At 55.8% G+C, this 23508-nt stretch overlaps 1 protein-coding gene across 2 annotated transcripts in view; it reads left to right on the top strand.

Moving 5' to 3' along the window:
- Positions 1 to 1319: 1319 nt before the first annotated feature.
- PLXDC1 (plexin domain containing 1) overlaps positions 1320 to 23508 on the top strand; it is a 59456-nt gene continuing 37267 nt past the window's right edge. For both annotated transcript variants that reach the window (XM_054014607.1, XM_054014606.1), the window contains exons 1-2: positions 1320 to 1597; positions 11272 to 11441. In XM_054014607.1, the coding sequence (XP_053870582.1) occupies positions 1522 to 1597; positions 11272 to 11441 (246 nt within the window). In that variant the 5' untranslated portion in view covers positions 1320 to 1521. The remainder of the gene's footprint in view (positions 1598 to 11271; positions 11442 to 23508) is intronic.

Raw genomic sequence — 23508 nt, 5'->3', positions numbered from 1 at the left:
TGCCATGTGGCTCTACTCATTCATCTTCTTCCTTTAGCCTGTCAGATCGTCTCTCTCCCCAAGCGCTCGCGCTGCTGGGTTTGCCTCTTGTCCCACAGAACCGCCTGGCACGATGGGTTTGGGTGTCAGGCTTGTCTCAGCTCCACAGTCCGGGCCTCAATCTTCAGGGTGTGCTGGGCTCTGGGGAATCTGGATGGCTGGGCCCTGCTTGGGTGCCCCGAGGGGTGCTGAGCGGTCAGCCTCACCTGGGGAGACAGCCAGCTCCTTGGTGGGCGAGTTGGATGCTTCTGATCCAGGCAGAGGGTGTCAGAGCAGCACAATGCGACAGACTGTAGTGCTGCCCCTTGGGAGCCGGGCAGTGGAACCCCCCCCAGCAAACATCTATGATCTTGTTCCATCAGCTGAACTCTCAGCTGGAAGCTCCTGCACAGAACATGGGGAGAACCAGGTTCAGCTACAAATGCTGCCTGGCTCCAAAGGGAAAGGAAAGGTTGTAGGGACACTATTTTCCCCCCGCCCATCCCACCCTTGTTCAAGCTGGGCAGCGTCAGAAGGCCTCTGTAAGCCTGAATTCAGGCAGAGGTTGGGCCTGGGGGTCAGCAGTGTCAGACAGACACCCCTTCATTGCGCTAGATGAATCCTCCCCCAACTCTGCCAAGAGGAATGGCTGATCCCCACTGCCCCCAACCCTGCAGCCCCCTCCCTGAGACCACCCTGGAAAAATCATGGAGCAGGTCCTCAAGGAATCTATTTTGAAGCACTTGGAGGAGAGGAAGGTGATCAGGAACAGTCAATATGGATTCACCAAGGGCAAATCATGCCTGACCAACCTGATTGCCTTCTATGATGAGATAACTGGCTCTGTGGATATGGGGAAAGCAGTGGACATGATATATCTTGACTTTAGCAAAGCTTTTGATACGGTCTCTCACAGTATTCTTGCCCGCAAGTCCTGACTCCCAGTACCCCCCAACCATTAGAGACCCCACTCTCCTCCGTGAGTCAGGGATAGAAGCCAGCTGGCCTGGCTCCCAGCGTGTCCCCCATCCACTAGCACCCCTGCCCTATCCAGAGCAGGGAATAGAACCCAGGCGTCCTGCTGAGGAAAGGGAGGGGCAGGGAGGTGCCAGAGGCTGGGTGGCAGAGTCGGGCTGAGCAGCGGGCAGGGAGGGGGAGCTGGGGCAGGAGGGGGTCTCACCCCATCTCTGGCTCTCGCCCCCCCCCCCCGACATGGCACCCACACGCCAGCAGGGGGCACGAGCGCTCGCTTTCCCTGGCTCAGTCTCTCCCGCACGGGCAGCAGCGCCGGGTGGCTCGTGTCCCCCCGCCGGGCGAGCCCAGCCTACGTCCCGTCCCCCCTCACCGCCCTGGTTTGGTCCGCGGGGGCGCTGCGCTGCTGAGCCGCAGGACAGGGCGCTGCTCGCCCGATCCCAGCGCTGCCGAGCCTGGGCGGCCGGTGCCCGGAGAGGAGCCAGGGCTGGGGGGGAAGAGGCGCCCCGGAGCCCGCGCCCGCCCCCCAAGATGCGATGGGGGGTCCTCCTGCTGCTCGCCCTGCTGCGCGAGGCCGCGGGGGAGGCTCGCGGTAGGCTGGAGGCAGGTACGGCGTGGAAGGGGCAGAGTGCACCGGCGTGCGTGGAAGTGGACGGGCGGGGGGGCACGAGTGCTGGTGCAAATGCGCGTGAGCGGGCACACGAGGGGAGGCGTGTGTGGCTGAGCGCGAGCGACGAGGGGTGCAGGGAAGGGAGAGCGCCGCCACGGGTGCCCTGAGCGTGGGTGGAGGCGAATGTTCCCGAGTGGGACTTGGCAGGTCGGGTGTGCACACCAGTGTCACTGTGCGCAAATGGGAGTGTGCACCAGCGTCCCGACGCGCGTGGCGGGACGGGGGGGTACAGGTGCCCCGCGCGTGGCAGGGAGGGTGCATGGACAGTCGTGGGCACGTTTGTGCATTTTCCCATTTGGTATCTGCACGGCTCCCTTTGGACAAGCTTCCCAGCAGAAGCAGCGCTTCCCCGAGCCAGCCGGGGGTCTGCAGGGTGCATTGGCCGCTGTGGAGGTGCGCCAGTTGCAGCTCCGGGGGTTGGGTGTCCGCAGAGGCCCCCAGCTCAGGGCGGGAGAGGAGGCTGCTGGAAACTAGAGAGAAGCCAAAGCCACGTGGATCCGATGGCTGCAGCCAGTCCCCCCAACCTGGCTCAGCCTCTTTGGATGTGGTCAGGCCACCTGGTCACCCACTAGCTCTCCAGCCACCCCAGTGTGTGCTCTGGAGTGGATGGACCTTTCCCTGCTACCCTATAGCTCCTACTGCAGGGCTCCTGCCGGCTGTCTGATGTAGGGTGCATGGGAGGTTGGAGAGAGGGACCCAGGAGTGATTGCAGTTTGCCTTGGGGAACCCCATGTGATGTGTAAGTCTAGGGGGCTGGAGTCTCCCCTTAAGCAGATTCCACTCCCACCTCTTGACCTGGAAAGCAGCCGCAGGACACACTCCTCCACACACCCCACTGAGCTGTACTAGGGCTGAAGGGGGTGGCTGAGTGGGCATGGTCTCAGGTGTGAAACGACCAGACTGCCTGCTGCCACAAGCTTCGCTCAGCGCTTGCCTGCTGTTCTGCTGTGCACTGCTTGGATTCCACCCCAGAGGTGGCTGCATTTCCATGTTTAGAACACCAGACTCTTCCCCGTTCCTTTCATTCCTCCAGCTGTGGAGTGAAGAGGTCTCAGAAAGCCTGGTGGGAGGAAGGGGTACTCTGTTGGCTGGGCCTTGGATTGCCTTGGGCTGCCCCTAGAGGGACTGGGGGGATTTTGGGGGATGCTGGATGGACGGCTTGGGGGCGGGAAGTTGCAAATGGAGAGGGAGAACATTTCCCCTCTAGGTTGCAGGTTTGAAGCCAGCCCAACAAGCTAAAAGAATTGCACTTGCTGGCGGTGGCAGGAGATGAGTTTGGCAGGTCTCAGGCCAGTTCTTAGCAGGCAGGTCCCCATAGAACAGTCGGCTCCCTCACTGGAGGGACCTGGAGGGATTGGGGAGGGATCAAGGCGGGCGTTCCCTCCAGGGCTGGGTTGATGCGGGAAACTTGCCCTGCTGTTATCTGGAATAGGATGTGTTTATTTAGTCTGGGAGAGAAGGCTGAGCAGCGACCTGATAAGCAGGGCTTTGGAACTGTGCTCCGGCTCCGCTCCAGCTCCAGCCAAAAACCTGCAGCTCCACTGCTCCAGAGCTGCTCCGGGCTCCAGCTCCAGGCTCCGCTCCAAAGCCCTGCTGATAAGTCTTCTAGTAAGTAAAATATTGTTACAAAGAAGACGGTGCTCATTTCTTCTCCATGGCCATGGAGGGCAGGACAGAAAGGAATCTGCTTAGTTTGCAACCAGGGAGATTCAGATTAGATATCAGGACAACTTTCTAACTCGATAGTGAAGCACGGGAACGGGTGACCTAGGGAAGCTGGAGAATCTCCGTCATGGGAGGTTTTTAAGGACACGTTTGACAAACACATGTTGGGGTGGATACACTCAAGTAGGGGATGGACCAGGTGACTTCTTGAGGTCCCTTCCAGCCCTACATTGCTATGATCTATTCCCCTCTCTGCCTGGCACAAGGTTGTAGGTTCTCAGCCTGTCCCCTCTCATCTGTCTCCTCTCAAAGGGAGACAGCCCTGATCCTTGTCTGTCTGGCCCTTTAAGCGAGGTCTCAGAGTGCCGGGCAGCATGGAGGAATACACTGCATCAAGCCAGCCTTGGATGTTTGGCTCAGACAGCTCTGTGGCTTGGCCCAGTCTCCCACCACTTCCTGGCGTGAAGTTATTAGCAGAGGCTGGTTATGAAAGAGGCAGCACTGACAGAATCTGTGCTGTGGTCTTGAGTGCCGGCTTTTCCTGTTTATACAGAGGGCTCCATTCTCAGGCTGGGAGAGAACTGGAATTGGGGAGGGATGCAGGGGGGGATGGCGTGACCAGCAACTTGGACAGTAGAGCCCTGGTTTTGCATGGTGTTTCCACAGTGAGAGAGAGCCAAAGGGCTTGGCAGATGATCTGGGCTAGAGTCCAAGCATAGGAAACAGGTGGCAGTGGGTTCTAGCGCAGACACTGTGATCTGTTGGGTTCTAGATCATGCTCCATGTTGGAGAACGGCGCATAGGCTCCAAGGGCTGACAGGAATTGTGGGAATGGGAGTGGGGTATCAGACGGTGTAGCGTGGATCCTGTGAAACATAGAGCACGGGTTCCAGAGCGCAAGGTAAGGAGTAACGTGCTGGAAGGAGGGCAGCAGGGAGATCATGGCTGATCTCAGCAGGAAGGGCCCTCTGCACTCAGAGAGGGCAAAATTGTGGGTCAAAGTGGGGGAACACGGAGAGGAGAAGCGGGGTGAATAGACAGGCAAGATCCCACCCATGACCAAAAAAGTGGCTGAATCCCACGGTGATGGGCAGAGACACTGGATCTATTCAGTGTAACTCAGCTATGGGACTGAATCTAGGGGCCAGGTCCTCACTCATGTAAGTTGCCAGGATTGTATCCGTTTACAGCAGCTCAGGGACTGGCCTTATCTCCGTAGGGCTGGCCGGCCCAGTGAACGTGGGAGACGTGGGGTCGCTCACCGGCTCGTAGGGATGGGGGAGCCAGCAGTGTGTGAGTGAAGCTTGGGATCCAACCCGGAGCATCTCCTCCTCCCGCACTGGTAGCCGCTAAGACCCAGGGCCCTGCTGCATGGGGGACCTGGTGAACTGCCAGCATCTCTCATCAGCCAGGAGGCTGGGACTCTTAGACACCTGACCCAGCACTCAGGCAGCGTCGCGGTGGATAGACCTACCTCATCCCCACAGACCTTCAGGCCAGTTAGAGACTGTCAATAAGACGTGTCCTGACAGGCTGATAGTTAGGGACCCTCCATAAACAGTTCTGTGTTCCCAAGGGCTGTTGCATGCCCACCACCTCCCTTGGGGCAGGGCACAGACAAAAAGCAGACGGAGCCCACTCCTCCCCCGGGGGGGATCTTGGCATGAAGCTAATGTAAGCCATGCTTAATTTGTAATGAAATTGGTGCCAGGGCTCAAGCCATTGCAGGAAGCCCAGAGGTGGCGGGGCTATGATGTAAGTAGTAAATTTGGGGGGAATCCGGCCGTGGGTCGGCCCACTGGGGTGACGGCCTGGCAGGTGGCATGGCTCCAGACGGCAGGCTCAGAGGTGAATTGCACACGCACGGGGTGGGGGGCGGATCGGATCCCCACACTGCTGACTAACTGGAAGGGTCACAGGACACCACTGCCCCCCGCCCATCCCAGCAGGTCAGTGCTGAGGGGCAGCAGCAGGGCTGTGTCTAGACTGGAATAGCAGAGGGCGGGCTGCGCACACAGTTGTCAATCAAATATCCTGAGGCCCCCTGCTTCCCCGTGCGTCGGGGGCATCGGTGCGGGGGGGTGGATCTGGGCAAGCCCCTGCGGGTCTGTGGCGGAGGTGTCAGTTTGATGAATGGGGAAGCTGTTTGAAGGAATCCAGAGCTGGACGCTGAAAAGTAAGCACGGTGCAGCGTGGGGAGCATGATCCGGGGCGGGTGAAGGGGAGGAGGTTTGGTGCGGGAGTCGGGTACTTCCCTTCACCACGCAGGTCAGACTGTGCATCGCAGCCAGGTCCCAGAGGGGCCCTGATGGAGGCAGGGGATGCCCGCTGCTACGTGGCATAGGATTGTGTGCAGCATCTGGGTTAAGGGATCGGGGGCCCAAGCTCAATGCCCAGAGGCATTTCCCGGGAGCAGTGAGAGCCTGGTATCCTGGCCAGATTCCCAATGTGTGAGCCTAGACATTCCCATCCCTCTATGGTGGGGTCCTTCCTTCGCTTCCCACCATGCCCTGTTTAGCAGCTAGCGCGTCCCACTCAAGAGCTGGCCACATTTCAGCGGCAAGTGAAGCGATCCCCTCCTGAGGCTTGGGATAAGAGGTGCCGCGTGGAGGCAAATTTCTTCCCAGCACGTAGCCTGTCTGCAAAAAGGGGCGTGGGATGGGAGATCCCTGGCTGAGCTGGGAGCAGTGGGTTCTGGTGGCTACCTGGGGCCTGTTGCTTAAGATGCTGGGGTATTTTCAGGCTACTCTTGGCTCCTGTCTCTAGGGCCCATCCTAGAGCTGGGAGGAGACTGAGTGTCTCTCACAATATGGAGTCATGTTGTACTAGCTGCATCTCAGGCTGCTGCTGACATTTACAGATCTAGGCGCGGAAGGAGCAGAGTGTGCCGCAGTTGGAAGGGGTTTGTGGAGGAAATTGGAGCCTCCGTGGGCTGCTTGCTCATATGTGATGGTTAATCAAGGCTTGTTAGAGCTGGTCCTAATTGAAACCAAAGCACGGGGAAGGCTCTGCTTTATGCAAACATGTCAGGCCTCCGTCTGTGGGAAGGGAGTTGGGGATTTGAACCTTGGGCCTGGGTGGGCAGTGCAAAGAGGGGAAGCAGGATTCAAAGCCGGGTCTCCATAGAGGCCACCTCGACTTCAGGGGTGGGATTCGAGCCCTGCCCTCCACATGCCATTTGAGAGCACAGCTGCTTCTAGCATAACACCAGCAGTGTGGCCTCAGGTCAGTCACGTCCCTGCTCTGTGCCTCAGTTTCCCCATCTGTAATATGTGCAGTGCGTTGAGCTCTGTGGTTGAAAAGCACTACACAAGAGCTATGTATTATTATATGTTTGGAGAGAAGACAGGTCAGGGACAAGGGGGGCTTGAGGGGTTCTGCTAGTCAGCTGTCTCATAGGGGGCTTGGTGACAGAGTCAGAATCCGTGGCTGGAGCTGTTAGCAGAAGGATGAGCTTGTGGTTAAATCTCAGTGCAGGAGGGAGAGGCTGTCTGGCCTATGTCACGTCAGAGGTCAGACTAGCTGATCAGAAGCCTCTGGCCCGATCTCTTTGTGTGACCTCTGGGCAACACATCTGAGCTAAAACCCCTTGACCCAATCTCTGTCGGTATCTGGGTGAAGTTCGGATCTGTCGGATCTGGATCCGAACTTCAGCAACCGGATCTGAATTTCACTGCTCAGGCTCTGGGGCCACTGCTGAGGTCCCCTCCACACACACACAAGTCAGCTGGGTGGAGTTGCCCCCAGCTACCCAAGGAGCCAAGGCCCCCGTGCGAGGAGGTAGCTGCTTTTTGCGAGCAGCCCTGGGCAGGGGGGTTTGAGCAGCTGGGAGCTACAAAATGCCTGCAGCTGTTTGTGAATTGGAGCGACACCCTCTCCAGAGCTCGAGGCCGCTGTCTGGGCTCAAGGCTTCCAGGGTGCGAGAGCTGGGGCAGAAGCCCTCGTGCAAGACACTTCCACAGCCGGGCCCTAATCCCGCGGTGTCTGATCACAACCCTCAGCGCCTGCCGCTTTTCGGTACCACGCAGCAAATTACGCTGAGGGGCATCAGCAGAGCAGTGTGTGTGTGGGGAGTCCAAGCTGGGATAGTGAAGGAGGGGCTGCGGGTCAGGAGTGAAGGGCACTGACAGAGCTGGTTGCGTGGGGAGCCCATCTTGGGGCATGGGAAGAGGGACTTGGGCGTCCAGCAGTTGCTGCCGTCTGCGCTGACGGAGCCTGCCTGAGTGAATCCTAAATCCAGCCAGTGCCATCAGGACAGGCCTGGAATTGGAGAAGCAGAGGGTGCAGGGACAGTAGCAGGAAGAGGAGAACTGGCAGCCCAGGCAGGTGGGGGGAGGCTTGTGTCGCTAGGGCTGTGGATGGAGCACCTCCTGGTGGCTGTAAGAACTCCCTGCATTGGAGAGGGACGGGAGGAGTTGGGATCACGCTGTGAGCCCTCCCATCCAGTTTGGGGGGAGGGGTCCCCTTTCAGCAGTGGGGCAGGGCAGATCCAGCCCACCATGGCTTAGACTGAACGGGGTGTTGTGCACCACTGGGACAGCCCCCCATGAGGCCTTATTAACCTCTTGGGGCCCCTGGCACATGGGACCCAGCTCTGGGCTCCCAGGCCCTCAATCCGTCTCTTCCCAGAGCCTGCGTGGCCGGCTAAGTGCAGGCTTTGCGGTGAAGCCAGGCTGCGCCAGTCCCTGGGCGGGGCATGTCCCGGAATAACAGGCTGCGGCTTGGGCCATCGTCCAAGTGGCCAGGGCAGTGTCCCTGCCCGGCCACAGGGCCTGGAGTCAGGGAGCTCGTTCGCAAGTCCGTTAGCTGGCTGACCTCACTCTCTCACTGCCCTACAGCATCCCTGCCCCATGGAGGCAGGGGGACAGGAGCAGGGCAGCTAGGCCTGGAACGCCTTCCCAGGCCCGGAGGCTCCGAGAGAGGCCATGGCTGGTTGGCATGGACTGTCCAGAGGGGTGTCACTCAGGAAGGACCCTGGGCCCAGTGAAACCAGTGGGAAACTGCCAACACACCCTGCTCGCGCAGCCTGCCCCAGGGTGCTTTTGTGCAAGACACGTCACACCAACATACACTGTGCTGTAAAGTCTGAGTGGGCAGGAGTAAATGTGAATGTCTGTGGGTTTGTGTGGAATTCAGTGTTTTGAGGAGGTGGGTTTTGTGGGCTTTTGGTAGGGAGTGTGTGCGTGTGTATGTCTTGTCTTGTGTGTTGCTGTTGGGTGTATGTATTTTGCATGTCAGTTTTTTTTTAAACAGAGTTAGAGATACATGTGTCGGGTTGTTTTGCCTGCGTCAATGTTTGTGTGTGCTTTGTGTGCTTGTGCCCCAGAGTCCCGTGTAGGTTTGCACGCGCGTCAGCTGTCTTTGCATTGTTTTTGGTAGTGGACTTGCCGAAGGGCTGGGTTGGCTGTATCATTAACGTGATTGTGAGTTTCTGCACTGGGTGTAGAAGTGCATGCGCGTGCAGGTGGCTGTTGTGGGTCTGGTTGTGGCAAACGGATGTGAGCGTGCTGGGGGCTGTTGTGGGTCTGATTGTGGCACACGTTGGGTGTGAGCGTGCAGGGATTGGGGGTCTGGCTGCGGCATGCCCTGGCTCTGAGCGCTACCCCCTGGGGCCCTTTGCAGAGAATCAGTGTCCCAAAGCGCCTTTTGCACTCCTGCACCACCCCCAAGCCCAGCTGGCATGTGGTTCCAGGGCTCGGTACATGCTGTCCATACGCCCTGGCTGACAGGGGAAGGGCTTACTCAGCCAGAGGCCCGGGCAGCCTTTCCAGCATAAACAACTGCACAGTGTGGGGAGGGGCAGTGCAGGGAGCCATGCACCGCCGGGGAGGCTCCCTCCTCACTGCACCTTTCCAGGGGACCCCTGGGCAGAATTTCCCCTGTGCCGTACATATGGCAACCCTGGGCACCTGTGCTCAGCAAGCCGACCTAGGGCGTGGCCCGTGGGCACATGAGCCTCCTGATCACCCGTGCAGAGGTGGCCAAGTTGGGATCTTTCCAGGCCCAGCCGGGGGGCTCTGCTGCCACCCCCATCACATCCCCTGTGCAGCTAGGTTTCAGTTGCAGTTGGATCAGCAGCTACAGGTGGGAAGCCCCTCCCAGGGCAGAGCTGCCCCCCCCAATGGAGCCACTTTTTGTTTCGCTCCACGTGGGACGTTTTATGCAAACAACACGGTTGGCTCATTTGCATATTGGCAGCTCCCCGGAAAGGCCGCGTGGAGCTGGCGCTGGTATTGGCACTGACCCCGGGTTTGCTTGCTCTGGGTGTGGGGCTGGACCAGCAGGTCCCTATCCCTGACCTGCCTCCATAATGGCAGAGGAGGCTTGTGGGAGCCAGAGGTAACCAGAGGACTATGCCATTAAGAGTGCTCCTCCATAACCCCTCTGACCGCAGCTGCCCCCAGGGCTCCCTGTCTGTGCTGACCCAGGGCTTGGCTTCTCGCTGCTCTCCGCCCGTCCATAAAGAGCCATTCCAAGGCTGGAAAGGAACATTTATAATCATCTCCTCTGACCTTCTGTATAGCACAGGCCCTAGAACGTCCCCCGATAATTCCCAGAGCAGACCGGTTAGAAAAACATCCTGCCTTGATTTAAAAATTCCCCATGATGGAGAAACCTTGGCAAGTTGTTCCAGTGGTTAATTACTCTCATGGTTAAAATGCTACCCCTTCTTTCCAGCTTCAACTGCCAGCCATCCTCTCAGGTTAGACCTTCCTCTGCTAGACTGAAGAGCCCCCTGTCAAATATTTGTGTCTCCCCCCATTGCATAGCTGAGGTACTTGTAGGCTGTGATCTCACTGCGTAACCTCTTTGTTAAACTGAATAGATTGAGCTCCCGGAGTCTATCACTCTACGGCAGGTTTACTAATCCTTTAGGGGTCCCTTCCCCCCACTCAGCCCCCCTGTTCCCTCTGTGATCTCACAGACCTTATCATGGTTTCAAAGAGGTGGGTCTTCCCCAGACGACCCCATTATGTCTCCTTCTCCTTCACCACGTGACTGAACGCCAGCTGGCAGTGGAGCGCTGGCATGCCAGGAGGTGCCCAGGCTGGGTGTCCAGGCTGGAGTGGGTAGCACAGAAACTTTTGAGGGCGGGGCCAGCTGAAGGGAGGTCCCTGGGGTGAGGTCAGGTGCCTGGCAGTTTCAAGTGGCTCTTAGTCCATTGTGGGTTACATCACTGTAGCCCAGTGACTAGGGCATGGAAGTTGGAGTCAGGACTCCTGGGTTCTCCTCCCAGCTCTGCCGGTGACCTGGGCCATGTCCTTTCTCTGCTTTTTGCCTCAGTTTCCCTTCCCCACCCGTAGTCTGTTTAGACTGCGAGCTCTCTGGGGCAGGGACTGTCTCTCATTCTGTGTCTGGGCAGCGCCTGGCGCAACGGGCTCCTGATCTCGGCTGTGGCTTGTAGGCTGTAGCGTAATGCTGCTGTGAATAGCCAGTGCCTTCCCCTTAGGGGCTGGAGCATTCCCGGAGGTTCTCCTACACTCTGGGTCCTGGGGGGGTGAGGGGGAGGGTAGTCGGGGGAGCTGGTGAAAAGGGCTGGTGTGACAGCCTCGGAGGCTGAAACTGCTTTCTTCACAGGGCAGAGCAAGCCTCCCTGTTCGCCACCCCCTTTCCCCAAAGCCCTGCCAATGGGCCCCATCTCTACTGGTCTCATCACCGGCGTCCAAGCCCTTACATTTATCTCCCACAGTCCATTCAGTCCCTGGCCCCCATGCTGGGGGTTAGCTCAGGCCCAGGTGTTCTTTGGTGATGTCCCCTAAGATCTGGCCTGAGACACCAAACTCATCTCTCCTGGTCACACGACAGTCCCTTTGGGCCACCAGGGTGGATCCGAATCTACAGCCCTGGAGTAAAAGGTGGCATTTGATCCCGGACCTAGCCTCTCTACCTCGCTGGCTCCTTCCGCCTCCGACCTGCTGATTCCCCTTCCCATGTGTGCTCCACAGGACGCCTCCATGGCCGCTTTTTGAAGCGGGGAGCGGGGACAAAGCTGCTGGGCTGGAGGCGGAAGACTCAGGAGAGTTTGCTGGAGACCGACGGGACCCACATCAGCCAGGACTTGGTAGGAGGCAGCTTGGCCATTGACACCCTGCCGGACAACGAGACGCAGATTGTGGTGAGTCGGCGTGGGGTGTTGCTGCCCGGTGTCGTGGGGGCAAGGGGGTTGGTTGTGGGTTTGTGTGACCTTAGCACAGCTCATGTGTGTTCTGAAATGCCACATAAGTGGCAGGTGAAGCAAAAGTGAGCCATCGGTTTGAAGAGGGCGGTGAGAACTGTGGGATCTCCGTGAGAGCTGCACGCGACTTGTTGGTTTGCAGGTCATGCCGAGAGCCGCGTAAATGCTGCACGCAATATGTGTGGCTCCGTCCGAAGGTCACGCGTGTGATCCAGTCGCTCAAGGCTGCCGTGAGAGCCATGGGACTCTGCAAAGGTTACCAGAGCCAGGCGACACCCACACGTGTGATCCAGCCCCGTGAAGATTGTAACAGGGCTGTTTGTCCCTTAAGGGCCAGGGCCGAGTGCAGAATGAGCCACGTGTGCGGGAGAGCAGGGAGATTGCCCTATAACAAGCAGCAGGAGCCTGCAATGTGGGGGAAGAGTGCATGCCGGAAAGTGAAGAGAGCCTGTGGGATGTACGAAGGGCTCCTGCAGGGAAGACCCTGAGCCCAAAGAACCTGGGGGCTCCTCTTTGGAAACCCAGATGGAGTTGGGGCCTAGAAATTTGGGAGCCTAGAGGCCGGTGCCAGAGGGCTAAGCTCCAGGTAGGAAGAGCTGGGCTGAGGGGCTGTGAGAACAGACTGGCACAGAAGAGCTCTGGCTGTGAGAGGAGACCCCAGAGCTGAGTATGGACTGCTGTGTGGTGATGGACTTTATTTTGGGTCCCTGGGGCTTGTTCAAAACTGTTTTAGTGACTCAACCAGCCCAACCATGTGTGCAGTTCTTAACAGGCCTGCCGGGGGGGTGTGTGTGGACAGGGCAGGGGGGGTGCTCAGAGAATGGCCGCCCTGCTACAAAGGTTTGGGTGAAAGAGGCGTAGCTGCCATGAGCCAGCCGTGTTCCTGTTGTGACGGAAACCACATAAATGTCACAGGGGACACCCAGACAGGCCTGTGCACTGAGCTGATGGGCACGTTCGTGGTACACACGTGTTCTGTGACCGTCCCGTTCTCTTTCCCGACTGGCTGCGTCAGCCTGGCCAAGGCTCCGTGGTTTCCCCTTGCGGTTTGGCCTCAGTGGGTTATTTCGGTCCTGGGAAGGAAGCGGGTAGGCGGGTGGGTAGCTACGCCCCAAGGTAAAGGTAGCAGGGGGGCAGCAGCTGTGCTTGCTGCAGGTTGGGCCCTGGTTTAGTCTGAACAGTTCATTCCGTTGAGCTTTAATGGGCATCATCGGAGAGGCTGGGCTCCCCAGAGGGGCCCCTCCGGATTTACCCAGGGCATCAGGGTCTCCTCCGCAGCGGCCCTCCTGGGGTTCGGCTGAAAGACGTGGGAGGCTTTCGCTAGCTCTGCCCCGGGCTCCCCGCACACGGCTCTGGCGATGCCCTGCACCCCGAACTGCTGTAGCCCCCCTGCTTTCCAGTCCAGCCCTCACCCCCCAGCTCAGAGCAGCCCTGTCTAGAAAGGGTTAACTCTCTTTCCCCTGTGGGCACAGTGTGGGGAGGGGGCATCTCATTGCTCTGACCGTTCCCCCCCTCCCTTTCCATGGAGGTTTCGGCTTTAATAGAAAGAAACGGATTAGGTTACAATGCAGCTCTGCAGCTGCTAGGGGTGGAGGGGAATTAGGGAGTCAGCATTTCATTCTCAATCTGCCCGGCCACTCGGAATGATCCACTCCTCTCCCTCCAGCCCGTTTTCGATCACAGCCAGAGGAGGGGTAGTGTGTGTGTGGGGGATCGGGGTCTCATTCTTCTCCCTCCCTCCTCCCACTGCAACCTCAGTACCTCTCACCCCTGCCCCCCCAGATAGCATCAACCTCCCCTGCATGGCTTGGGGGTAGGACGGATGCTGCAGTGCTAATGGAATCTCCCTGCCAGCCACCATTGCCAGCAGGGGGCAGTGCTGAGCACACGGGCGCTTGTGCCCTGTTTTTGTGAGTGCTGCAGATGGGCATGCACCAAGGGTTTTCCCAGGCCTGGCATTTGTGAGGAGGGCTCAGGGTAGCTGGACCCCTGGTTCCCCCTCTAAGCCTGCTCCCCCATGCAGGAACATTTTCATGGCTGGAGGGCCAGGGGCGGCAGGGCTCTGGCGGAGAACAGGTCCCCGCCCCAAAGAGCTTGCAATCTCATTAGAAAATGGACAAAAAAGTGGGGTGTTGGGAGAGGTGACTACACAAGGTCTCCCCATGCAGCTAGACCCAGCTGGGGTCTGAAGCGCTTGCCCCATGTGTGGCTGGGGTGGGCAGTGACGGATGGTGCGGGGTGGGCTGGCTGGTGTGCTGCCCCTTAGGAGAGGCCCCGGGGGAGATGGAGAAGGAATTGCTCCTGTGTCCGCATTTGTGGGAATGGTTCTGCCCCGATGCAGCCCCAGCCCCTTGATGGACAGTTTTATTTAACAAATTAACGGCTGGCTGGCAGCGTTTTCTTAATCTGGACAAGTGCTGCGGGCGGCAGCCAAATTGGAAAAGGCCCTGGCAGGAGGAGGGGGACGGATGGGGAGCTTGCAGGCAGGCTGGATCCGGGAGCGATGGTCTCGGAGCAAGCGGGGGAGAGAGGCAGGAGCACAGCTGGAGTAGAGAGAAGGGGAGGGTGGCAAAGGCTGAGCGCACAGCTGGATACAGCATTCCCCCCTCCCCCCCAGTATTCTGGAGCAGGGAGCACTGCTGATAATGAAGGGTGTAGCTACAACAGGTTGCATCCTCAGGGATCCCTAATTTAATAAAAAAATAATAAAAAATTAATGCAAGGTTCTCGCATCTAGGGTGAGCTTAATTATCTGACCTTCAATTATCCACAGCTCCCTGTTATCTGAGACGGGGTCACAGGTCCCTCAGCAATGAGGAAAATTCCCCCAGTTACCCAAGATCCCCAGGTCCAAATATATAGTCAGGACGTTTGAATAATTGAGGTTAGATATGCTTGAGTCACTTCATCCGGCGCCAAGATGCAGCCGCCTGAGGGGTGAGACGAGGCAGCTGTTTAAAGAGGGATTGCTCATTCGTTTCAAGAGATGCAACCGTCTCTGGGGTGCGATGGGGCAGCTGTTCATGCAAGGATCGCTCATTCAGTGCTGAGGTGCAGCCACCTCTGGAGTGAGACGTGGCAGCTGGTTATACAGAGATCCCTGAGAAGCAACTGCCTCTAGGGTGGAGGGGAGTGGCATGGCAGCTATTTTTATACAGAGATCACTCACCCAGCACTGAAATGCAGCCACCTCAGTGGTGGGACATGGCAGCTGCTTACCAGCCATGCAGCACCACTGCAGTACAATTTAGAGCAGGAGGCAAAGAAGCATCCCTTCAGGCTAATTTAGGCCAGCAGGATTCCTGGGATAATATCCCTGCCCTTGCAAAAAGAGTTGTGGGCTCGTTAATGACCACAGATGGTTGGGTTCTCTCTAGCCCAGGGGTCAGCAGCCTTTCAGAAGTGGTGTGCCGAGTCTTCGTTTATTCACTCTAATTTAAGGTTTCGCGTGCCAGGAATATGTTTTAACGTTTTTAGAAGGTCTCTTTCTATAAGTCTGTAATATATAACTAAACTGTTGTTGTATGTAAAGTAAATAAGGTTTTAAAAATGTTTAAGAAGCTTCATTTCAAATTAAATTAAAATGCAGAGCCCCCTGGACCGGTGGCCAGGACCCGGGCAGGGTGAGTGCCACTGAAAATCAGCTTGCGTGCCACCTTTGGACGCATGCCATATGTTGCCTACCCCTGCTCTAGTCACAGCACCTGTTAGCACCACTGTCTCCAAGGGAAGAGCGCCCCCCTACTGAATCGCTAACTGCCCTGCAGGAAACAGTGATGGGCATCAGTTTGATATGGGCTCAGAGGGAGGAGCATTCACCCTTGAACCCCCAGTAGTTGCAGCACTGCTGCAAGACCCCCGAGGTCTCCCTGCCGATGGCTGACGCTGTTGGGCTGGGGAGAGAGGCCCCGATCAAAGCCTGGGGTGGCTCAGCTCCAGGCGGGGGTGGCGTTAGGGAGATGGGGGGTATCGCTGAAGGGAGGGGCTCTGTGGCTTGATTGTGTGCGAGGTTTCTGAGCCCGGCACGGCACCCGGATCAATGGCACGGTGTTGGTGGAGCTGGAACTAGAGTGGACGCTGCATCCCAAGAAATGAGACAGAATTTAAATTCATTCAAATCAATAGGGAAAATGTGTTGCACATGTTAATGGCGTCATGATGTTTACACTTCAGCCGGGGCTCTGCTCTCGGGTCACTTCATTTTAAGGCTTTAACTGACATGCTGGAAGATTTCAGCTGCCACGGCATGTAATATGTAAAGCAGTGAAAAATAGAGCTGCAGCTCCGGGCTCGGCTCCCTCCTGGTGCTGCACTAGCAGGGACTGCAGCAGCCTGAGCTGCCGCATGACAGTGCCTTGTCTTTTGTGGGTCCCATTCTGGGGGATCCCCAAAACCCTCTTCTAAAGAGGGGGGGAAACAACCTTATTTTAACAGCACCTATGTAATACCCGACCGTATTGCGTCTGAGGCCCTGACACAGATCAGAGCATCGTTGTGCTAGATGCTGCATATATATTGCTTCTGCCCCAGAGAGTGTACAGTGTAATGGAGGAGAGGGGAAAGCGAGGTACAGAGATTTCCCCTAGATCAGTGGCACGGCTGGGATTAGCACAGAGGGCTCCTCACTCCTAGCCCAGCACCCTGTCCGCACTGGACTATGTTGCCTCCATTGAGGTTGGACTCCAGTGTGGTGAACTTCCTTCCAGCAGTGCTCTCTCTGTCGCAGAGGATGGCTTGTTGCCTGATGCCGATGTGGGATGGACACATAGCCCTTCTACTTCCCGATGGGTTAAGGGATCTCTGTGAAAGGGGATGGGGAGATGGAGCAGGAGCTGGGGAAATAAGGAGACCTGCATTTGACCGCTGAGCCCTCTCTCAGGTCCGACCCCAGTCATGGAGGGAGGAATGGCTGCTGTCAAACTTTCCAGACCGGGAGCAGCTGGGAGGTTGTGATCAGAATCTTCTCTGTGATGCATCCACATCCATCCTTGTCTCTCTCCCCCTTTTCCTCACATCCATCCCCTATTAGCCTCCATCTTGGCCCCCTCCCCCGTCGAGTAATCAGCATCTCTGAAGATGATTATCTCAGCAAATAGCCGTTGGTGGCTATTTTGTTTTGCCAGCCAACACCACGGGCTAACAGCAGCAGCCTCCTTCCCTGCTGGTGGAGTCCGCGCTGACGCAGCCTTTTCAGGCCAGGATAATGTGGGGGGTGTGGGGGTGTTTTGCTTTGTGTTTAAAGAGCAACAAAAATCCACAAGCTCCTGTGTGTTTCAAGGGCCTGATCCCTGTTGTGGAACGTCCCTCTCCCCAGCAGTACTGGGTCTGTGCATTAAAGGCCCCGATCCCCATCCTGGTGCGGAAAGGCTCTCTTCTGCCTTCTGTGCTCAGCCCCTGGGAGCTCTTATCTGTCCCTCTCTAGGGGCCTGATCCTGAGATGTAAAATCAGTGGGAGCGCTGGGTGCTCGGGGTCAGGCTCAATGGGGCTGCCCTATAGAGGCCCTGTAGGACCTTGGCTCTTTGAGAGACCCATGCAGGTGCTGTGTACCATACTCCATGGAAGACACGTGCTACACGTGTGATGCAGGTGACATGAGACACACATGCCATGGGCTTGCATTTGCACTAACATGCAGACACTGAACCTTGACTTTCCTCTCTCGCCCCATCAGAATGTGCTTCTCACCTCCCCCCACATGCTCCACCCCTGCTCCCTGGCCTCCTGCAGCCTCCCCCATGGGGTGGGGGTCCTGCCAAGCATGCCCACGCATCACACTCCGCCCTAAGGCAGATCTGCACGTGCCAGGCGGAGGCCCATATATATGAGCTCTCACAAGCCTGGTTAAGGGGCGCAGGGAGTTTGCCTTAGGCTTTTATTTGTCTTCACATTTTCCACTGGCTTGTTTGTTTGTTTTTTTCAACAGCCCCGGGGGGGCTTTACAAGGCAAGTGCTGCCAGGGGGCTGGGTTCCTCGTGGCTGATGGGGCCAGCAAGGGGGGAGGGACACATGGGGTGCAGCTGTGCCCATAGCTGGCTTCTGAAGGCAAAAAAGCCCAAAAGGTCAGAGGGGGACTATCCAAACAGCTGCACCCGCTGAGCCGAGAGGGGGCTGGATTGGAAAATCCGGGCTCAGGTTTTGACCCCCTTAAAGGCTGGGCAATCTGAATCTGGGGTTCAGGTGTGGGCTGTTCTCTAGCGCTGAGATAACCAGCTGGAGAGGAGGAGCCTGGCAGAGCAGTTCCAGAGGGGCCTTACCTACTTATCAGCCCCCCGTCGCTGTAGTGCCGAGCCTGCCGATCTCTAGTGCATTGGCCCTGTCCACCCCATTGGATAGATGGGGAGCTGAGGCATAGAGAGGCTAAGTGATCTGCCCAGGGTCATGCTGGGAGTCTGTGACAGAGCTGGGACTCAGACCAGCATTGGGCCCTGAATCTAAACCTGGGGGCTGAACAACCCCAGCCTTCAAAATCCAGATCCAGATTCTCCAAATCACCCCCTGGCTTTTGACCCCAGACTGAATATCCAGGTGGTTTGGAATCTGGATGCGCCTTCTGCCACTTGGGCTCATCCCTGGCTTTGGGATGCGTCCGTGGCAGGACTTTTCTCCATCCCCAGCCCCCAGTGCCTTGGTTGCTATGACTCCCCGTCTCCACTGAGAGGACCAGGGGCAGAATCTCAGGACTCGGACGTCCATCTATAGCTGGCTCCTCGGGGTGGGAGCTGACAAGAGATCAGACATTTGGGCAGCAGAGATGGATATGAACCTTACATCATGGAGCCTCTGTTCCTGTTGGAGGTCATGTGGAGATGGGCTTCTCCCTGCAAGGGACAGAGGGAACACGGGGCAGGGAGTGGGTTGCAATCAGTGCAATAGGCTATGTCCGTAGTTGGAGGTGATGTTCCTTTGGGAGCTGATGGAAGTGTTGGAGGGTGGGGGCGAAGAGCAGCTTCAGAACTTTCTGCTCCTGACCTTAGTCTGCCAGGACTCTGAGACATTGCTCTTCAGGCCGGGTTGCATAGTTCCCCCAGGGGAGCTCCTAGGCAATCAGATGGACTCTCATTATTGCTGCTGTCATTATGGGTGCATGTTATTGTGACACTTTACAGGCAGCTGATTATGTATTTGTTGGAATTATTTTTTCCCCCCGGTTCTGTGTGTTAGGGTGATTGTCAAAGCGCCCGGAGCGAGGAGTAGGCACTCTGGAGGAACAGAAAGCAATAAAAGGAAATAAACTTACAAATGGGATTTGATTCTGTAATGCAATTACTGAATTAAATTCCAGCAGAGAGAGAGGGAGACAGCAACCGATAAAGAGGAAGGGGTAGCTGGAGGAGGAGCAATATTTGAGATAACATTTGAAATGACAGGGAGAATTGATAAGAGAGGGGGCAGAGGAGCTGTTCCAGTCAGTAGGGTCTTAATATATTGAATGACAAATATTCCCAAACAGGAGACAATTACTAAAGAAAGCAGTTACTAACTGAAACATACACAGCTTGAGTTCCAACCTTGTCTCTGGTTTACCAGGGACCACACACTGTTAAAATCTCTATACAACACACAGACACCTAGTGGCTGGATAAAGTACTGCAAGCAAACATATTGTGATAGGCAAGAGCTGCGGGGGAGAAGGCTCTTGTATCAGAAGAGGGTGATGGACGGTGTGGAGGGGCAGGACTTGAGTAGGGAAGGAAGTAGAACGGTTTGTGGCATGATCGTTAGGGTCAGCATGGAAGGGTTTAAAAAGGAGAGGGTAACTTTTGAGCTGCATTTGAAAATGAACAGGGAACCATGGGGCGGGAGGGTGCCTGAATATGAAGGGAGATGTGATTGCAGTTGTTGGTACCTCCTGGGTAACATGGCAGCAGTTTCCTGGGAGGCTTTCAGAGCGTGGAGAGTCTTGTGGTTAAAGCACTGGCCTAGACATAGTAGATCTAGGTTCAGTTCCCAGTTCTAGACTGAGACCCAGGACTCCTGGGGTCTGTTCCCGTCTCTGCTGCAAGCTCCCACTGAGAGTCACTTAATTGCTCTGGGTCTCAGTTTCCCCACCTGTAGAATGAGGATAATCAGGCTTCCTTTGTTCCACCTTTTGTCTATTCAGGCCATAAGTTCTTTGAAGCCAGGACAGTCTCACTGTGTACGTGCAGTACAACAGGGACCCAATTTCAGCTGGGGCCCATAGGCACATCTGTAATGCCCATAATAACAGAGGAGATAAAGGCCCAGGTGAGAATTTCAGCGTGGAGGGGTTGGGGCTGCAGGGTGGTGTCTGTAGGCAATTGGGGCTGGGGAGTGCATAGACAAATTAGCAAGGGCTGGGGAGCTCATCAGCGTCTCTTTGTGGCATGCAGTCTTGCCCACGGCCCCTGGTCAGGAGCTGAGCAGAGTAGTGTGGGCTGGGCCTGGCAACCTTTCAGCACCTCGCATGGACACTGCCAGCTGGAATACGCAGCCTTCCAAACTCGGTAGTGGCTGGGCTTGAAGGAGGGCTGGTGTTTGCCAGGGTGTGGGGGTGCATGCAGTGCCCAGCTGCAAGATGGGGTGCAGGCAGGCTGGTGGATGTCTCCTTGGCATGGCTCAGATCACTAATTACAGCTCCCTTCAGGGAAACTGAGGCCCCCTTTCCACCCTTATTCTATGTCTCTTCCTAAGTATTTTTCTCCTCCTCCTCTGAACTCTCCCACCTTCTGGGTTTGTTTTTGTTTTTTTTCCTCTCTCCATCTCTCCTGCTGCATGTCTATTGCTTTGGTGTGTCTGTCTTCCCCCGTGCCCGTACTGTGTCTCTCCCACTCCCATCCATCCTGTTTCTGTCTTTCTGGAAAGAACCCAAGGTTCCTGGTTGCAGCTGAACACTTCAGCAATGCTCAGAACTAAATGGCCAGGGGGGTGGCTTTCTACTTGCAGGAGAAAGAGGAGAGAGCGCACGCACACACTCTCCCTGTCTACTCTCACACACCAGGGGTCTGCTCTTTCAAGGGCTAAGTGCAGAACTGCATATGCAAAATAATAATAATAATAATAATAATAATACAAAAAGCATCTGCAATAATCTCAATTGCAATTATCACAATCAAGAATGCAAATTGATTATTTGAACATGCAGCTGCCTTAATGTGCTTTTTTTGCACACACAACTGCACTGAAAATCTCGTGTGTTTGTAATTTTCTGCCTCTGTGTGTGAATGATCTCTCTCGCTCTCTGTCAGGTCCCTCCCGCTTTCCCCACTCCATTCTAAAGCTCGTCCCAGCCCAGCATTCACTAAGCAGCTGATAAAATGCCAGCAGCCTAGGAGTTAAGAACTCCCATCTGCGGGGTTGTTTTTCACTTCAATCTTGGCCAACCAGCTGAAGTGACAAGGCCCTGAGTCCATGGGAAAGGGGTCTGCAAGCTGCCTTTTCACAGACAGAGCTGGCAGGAGGGACAAACATGCCAGGCTTGGCATTGTCCCCAGCAGAGAGGGCCTGGTTGGCCTGCAGAAAGCTGCCCCAGGGAGGGAGTTCGGGACAGGGGGCGCAGTCTCATGGTGTTTTGGCTCCAGCTGTGCCAAAGGTTCAAATTAGAAGTGAAAATGTAGAGGCACTCTTCCAAACTCCACCCTCAAAATGAAGTTCTGCCCACAGTACCAGCTCAGTGTGTGTCCCTACTTCCCTCTGTTGGACAGAGTAGAAACTGTCCAGCTGTGTGTCATATGCCCTGTACTGCTAGCAGAGATTCTCCTTTAGCTCAGACTTGGGCTTTTGGAGCAGAAGGATCTGAGTTCTAGCCCTGCAAAGTTCCAGGTGGCTCTGGTCCGTGTAGTGGCAACAAAAACTCCTGGGAAGCCATGGAAAAATTGTAGTTTTCCCCTTCTTTTCAAATTAGCATCTTCCATCCAAGCCCCTTAAATGACAAATGTTAATTAGCTTTGCAGCATAGTCTGGGGCTGAGTTATCTCCCATTGTAAACAAGGGAGAAACTGAGGCACAAAGGGGAAGTGTCTTGCCCAAGGCCACATAGTGAGTTAGTGGCAGAGCTGGGAATAGAACCCACAAGTCCTGACCAAATCCCTCTTCCCCCATCCTGAGCTTTAAGCATAAAGAACAATCCTTTCTTCTCTTTGATCAGACAGAGAGAAGCAACAGGGGGGAAAATGCCTCTGATCTTGATAATCCCCCTTCCAAAGCAGTGAGCCCAGTGCAAAATAAGGCAGAAATTTACTAGCTGCAGCTTGTCTCCTTAAAGGACCTCGCTTTATGATCTCGTTTAACATCCCTGCCCCCCGCATCCTTTTTTTCACCCCCTGCTTATTTGTGCATCCAAAAGTTCTCCTCTTTAATTCCTGCTGTAACCAAAGCAAGGTGACGGATTGGGACATAAGAATGATTCAGAGATGAGGTCATGAGGATGGCTGAGAACTCAGCGTAGCCGCTGCCAGCTCCCATCCCCATGTTGGCTGTTTATATTTTTTCCCAGTTTTATTGGGAACACATTGGAAAGGATGAGGGCAGCAGAGCGGGGGCGATAAGGACTCATTTGGTCCCTTCTCCCTCCTCCTGCTTACGCAGTCGAACATCCTGGGGGGTAAAATGAGCTCTTTGGAGCAGGGTCACCTCTGGATTCTTCCGCCCGCCTCCACGGCCTTGCTCGGAACACAGTGTCCCCTGGGTGCTGTGGTGTGTGAAAGACCAAAGCCCAGCGATTTTGGCGATGGAGATGCATGAAGCTTGCCCCACCCCCACCCAAAGAGAGAGGGAAGCCATTTCTACCCCCTACCTTGTTGACAATGCTGCCTCTTAAAGGAATGGTCAGGCTGGCTGGGATCCCATTTTACATTGGCATAAATCTGCATTTAAGGCTAGCGGGGGTTACTCTGGATTTATGCTGGTACAAGCAGATTAGCTCTTGGCTCACTGTCAAGATGAAAACCATCCACCAGATCATGGAGTCCTGGATCAATGGCTGAATCCAGCCTGGGGAATCCAGGGTGTCTCCCAACTGAGAGGGTGAGTGGGAGGAGGATTCTGTTTCCAGTTACTCTGGGTAAATCCACCCGGCAAGCTTCTTTGTGCAGTTACTGAGCAAATGTTGGCACCTTTTGAGGCAGCGGCTTTCCCCGTCTCTCTGCTGCAGAACGCTGGGGTGATCTGCTGGTGCGTGTTGAGGGCCAGATACTGAGCTGACGTAAGTTGGTGATGAGTGCACTGGGGCTACCTTGATTCATGCCAGCTGGAGATCTGACCCTCAGAGCAAATGGGGTGGCCTATGCGGATAGACACTCACTGATGACCTAGCCATGTGTGTATGTGTGTGTGCGCATATGCAGGTAGGGCCAGCCCTAGGCATTTTGCTTGCCAGGGTGGAAAATGTTTTTGGCGCACACCCCTACGCCTGGAGTGGCTGAGCCAAAAACAACCCCCCCACAATGGGCAGCCAATCAGAAGAGCAAAAAAACGCCCTCCTACAAAAGGCACAGCGGTGTGCCACCTCCCTGGAAGTTGGCACCCAAGCTAACCGTCCTGCTCGCCTGCCCCTAAAACAGGCTCCCTGTGTGGAGGTTATTTTAAGGCTTAGGATCCCAAGCGTTACCTGGCAGACTAATAGTCCATCTAGTCTGGTCTCTGACAAAGGCAACCAGATGCTCCAGAGGAAGCCATATTTTTCGTCCCACAATTGTACAGTGCTCCCCATTGTGCTAAGATTACTCCGGTGATGGTCATATTCAGAACTCCTCAGCATCTCCCACACTAGGAGAATTCTTCCCTCCCCAACCTGATAGCCATCTCATCCACCAAGAGCTTATATCCCTTGTTGCTGTACTCCTTGCTAGTGTTGCTCCGATGTGATTCTCATTCACATTAACGTCCACTCCTCCTGCTCAACTGTTTACCTCGCCAATATCCTGCAGCAGGGAGTTCCACAGGTTACATGCATGTTGCATTAGGATATTTTAATTACGTTGCTTTTCATTTGCTATTGTGTGATGGTGCTGGGGTTAGATAGAAGCAGTTGTACATTTCTCTTGCTCT

The sequence above is a fragment of the Malaclemys terrapin genome, chromosome 25 (genome assembly GCF_027887155.1).
Source record: "Malaclemys terrapin pileata isolate rMalTer1 chromosome 25, rMalTer1.hap1, whole genome shotgun sequence".
NCBI lineage: Eukaryota > Metazoa > Chordata > Testudines > Emydidae > Malaclemys > Malaclemys terrapin.
Note: the sequence above shows the minus strand (reverse complement) of the source record. Positions and strands in the feature narration are given on the sequence as shown.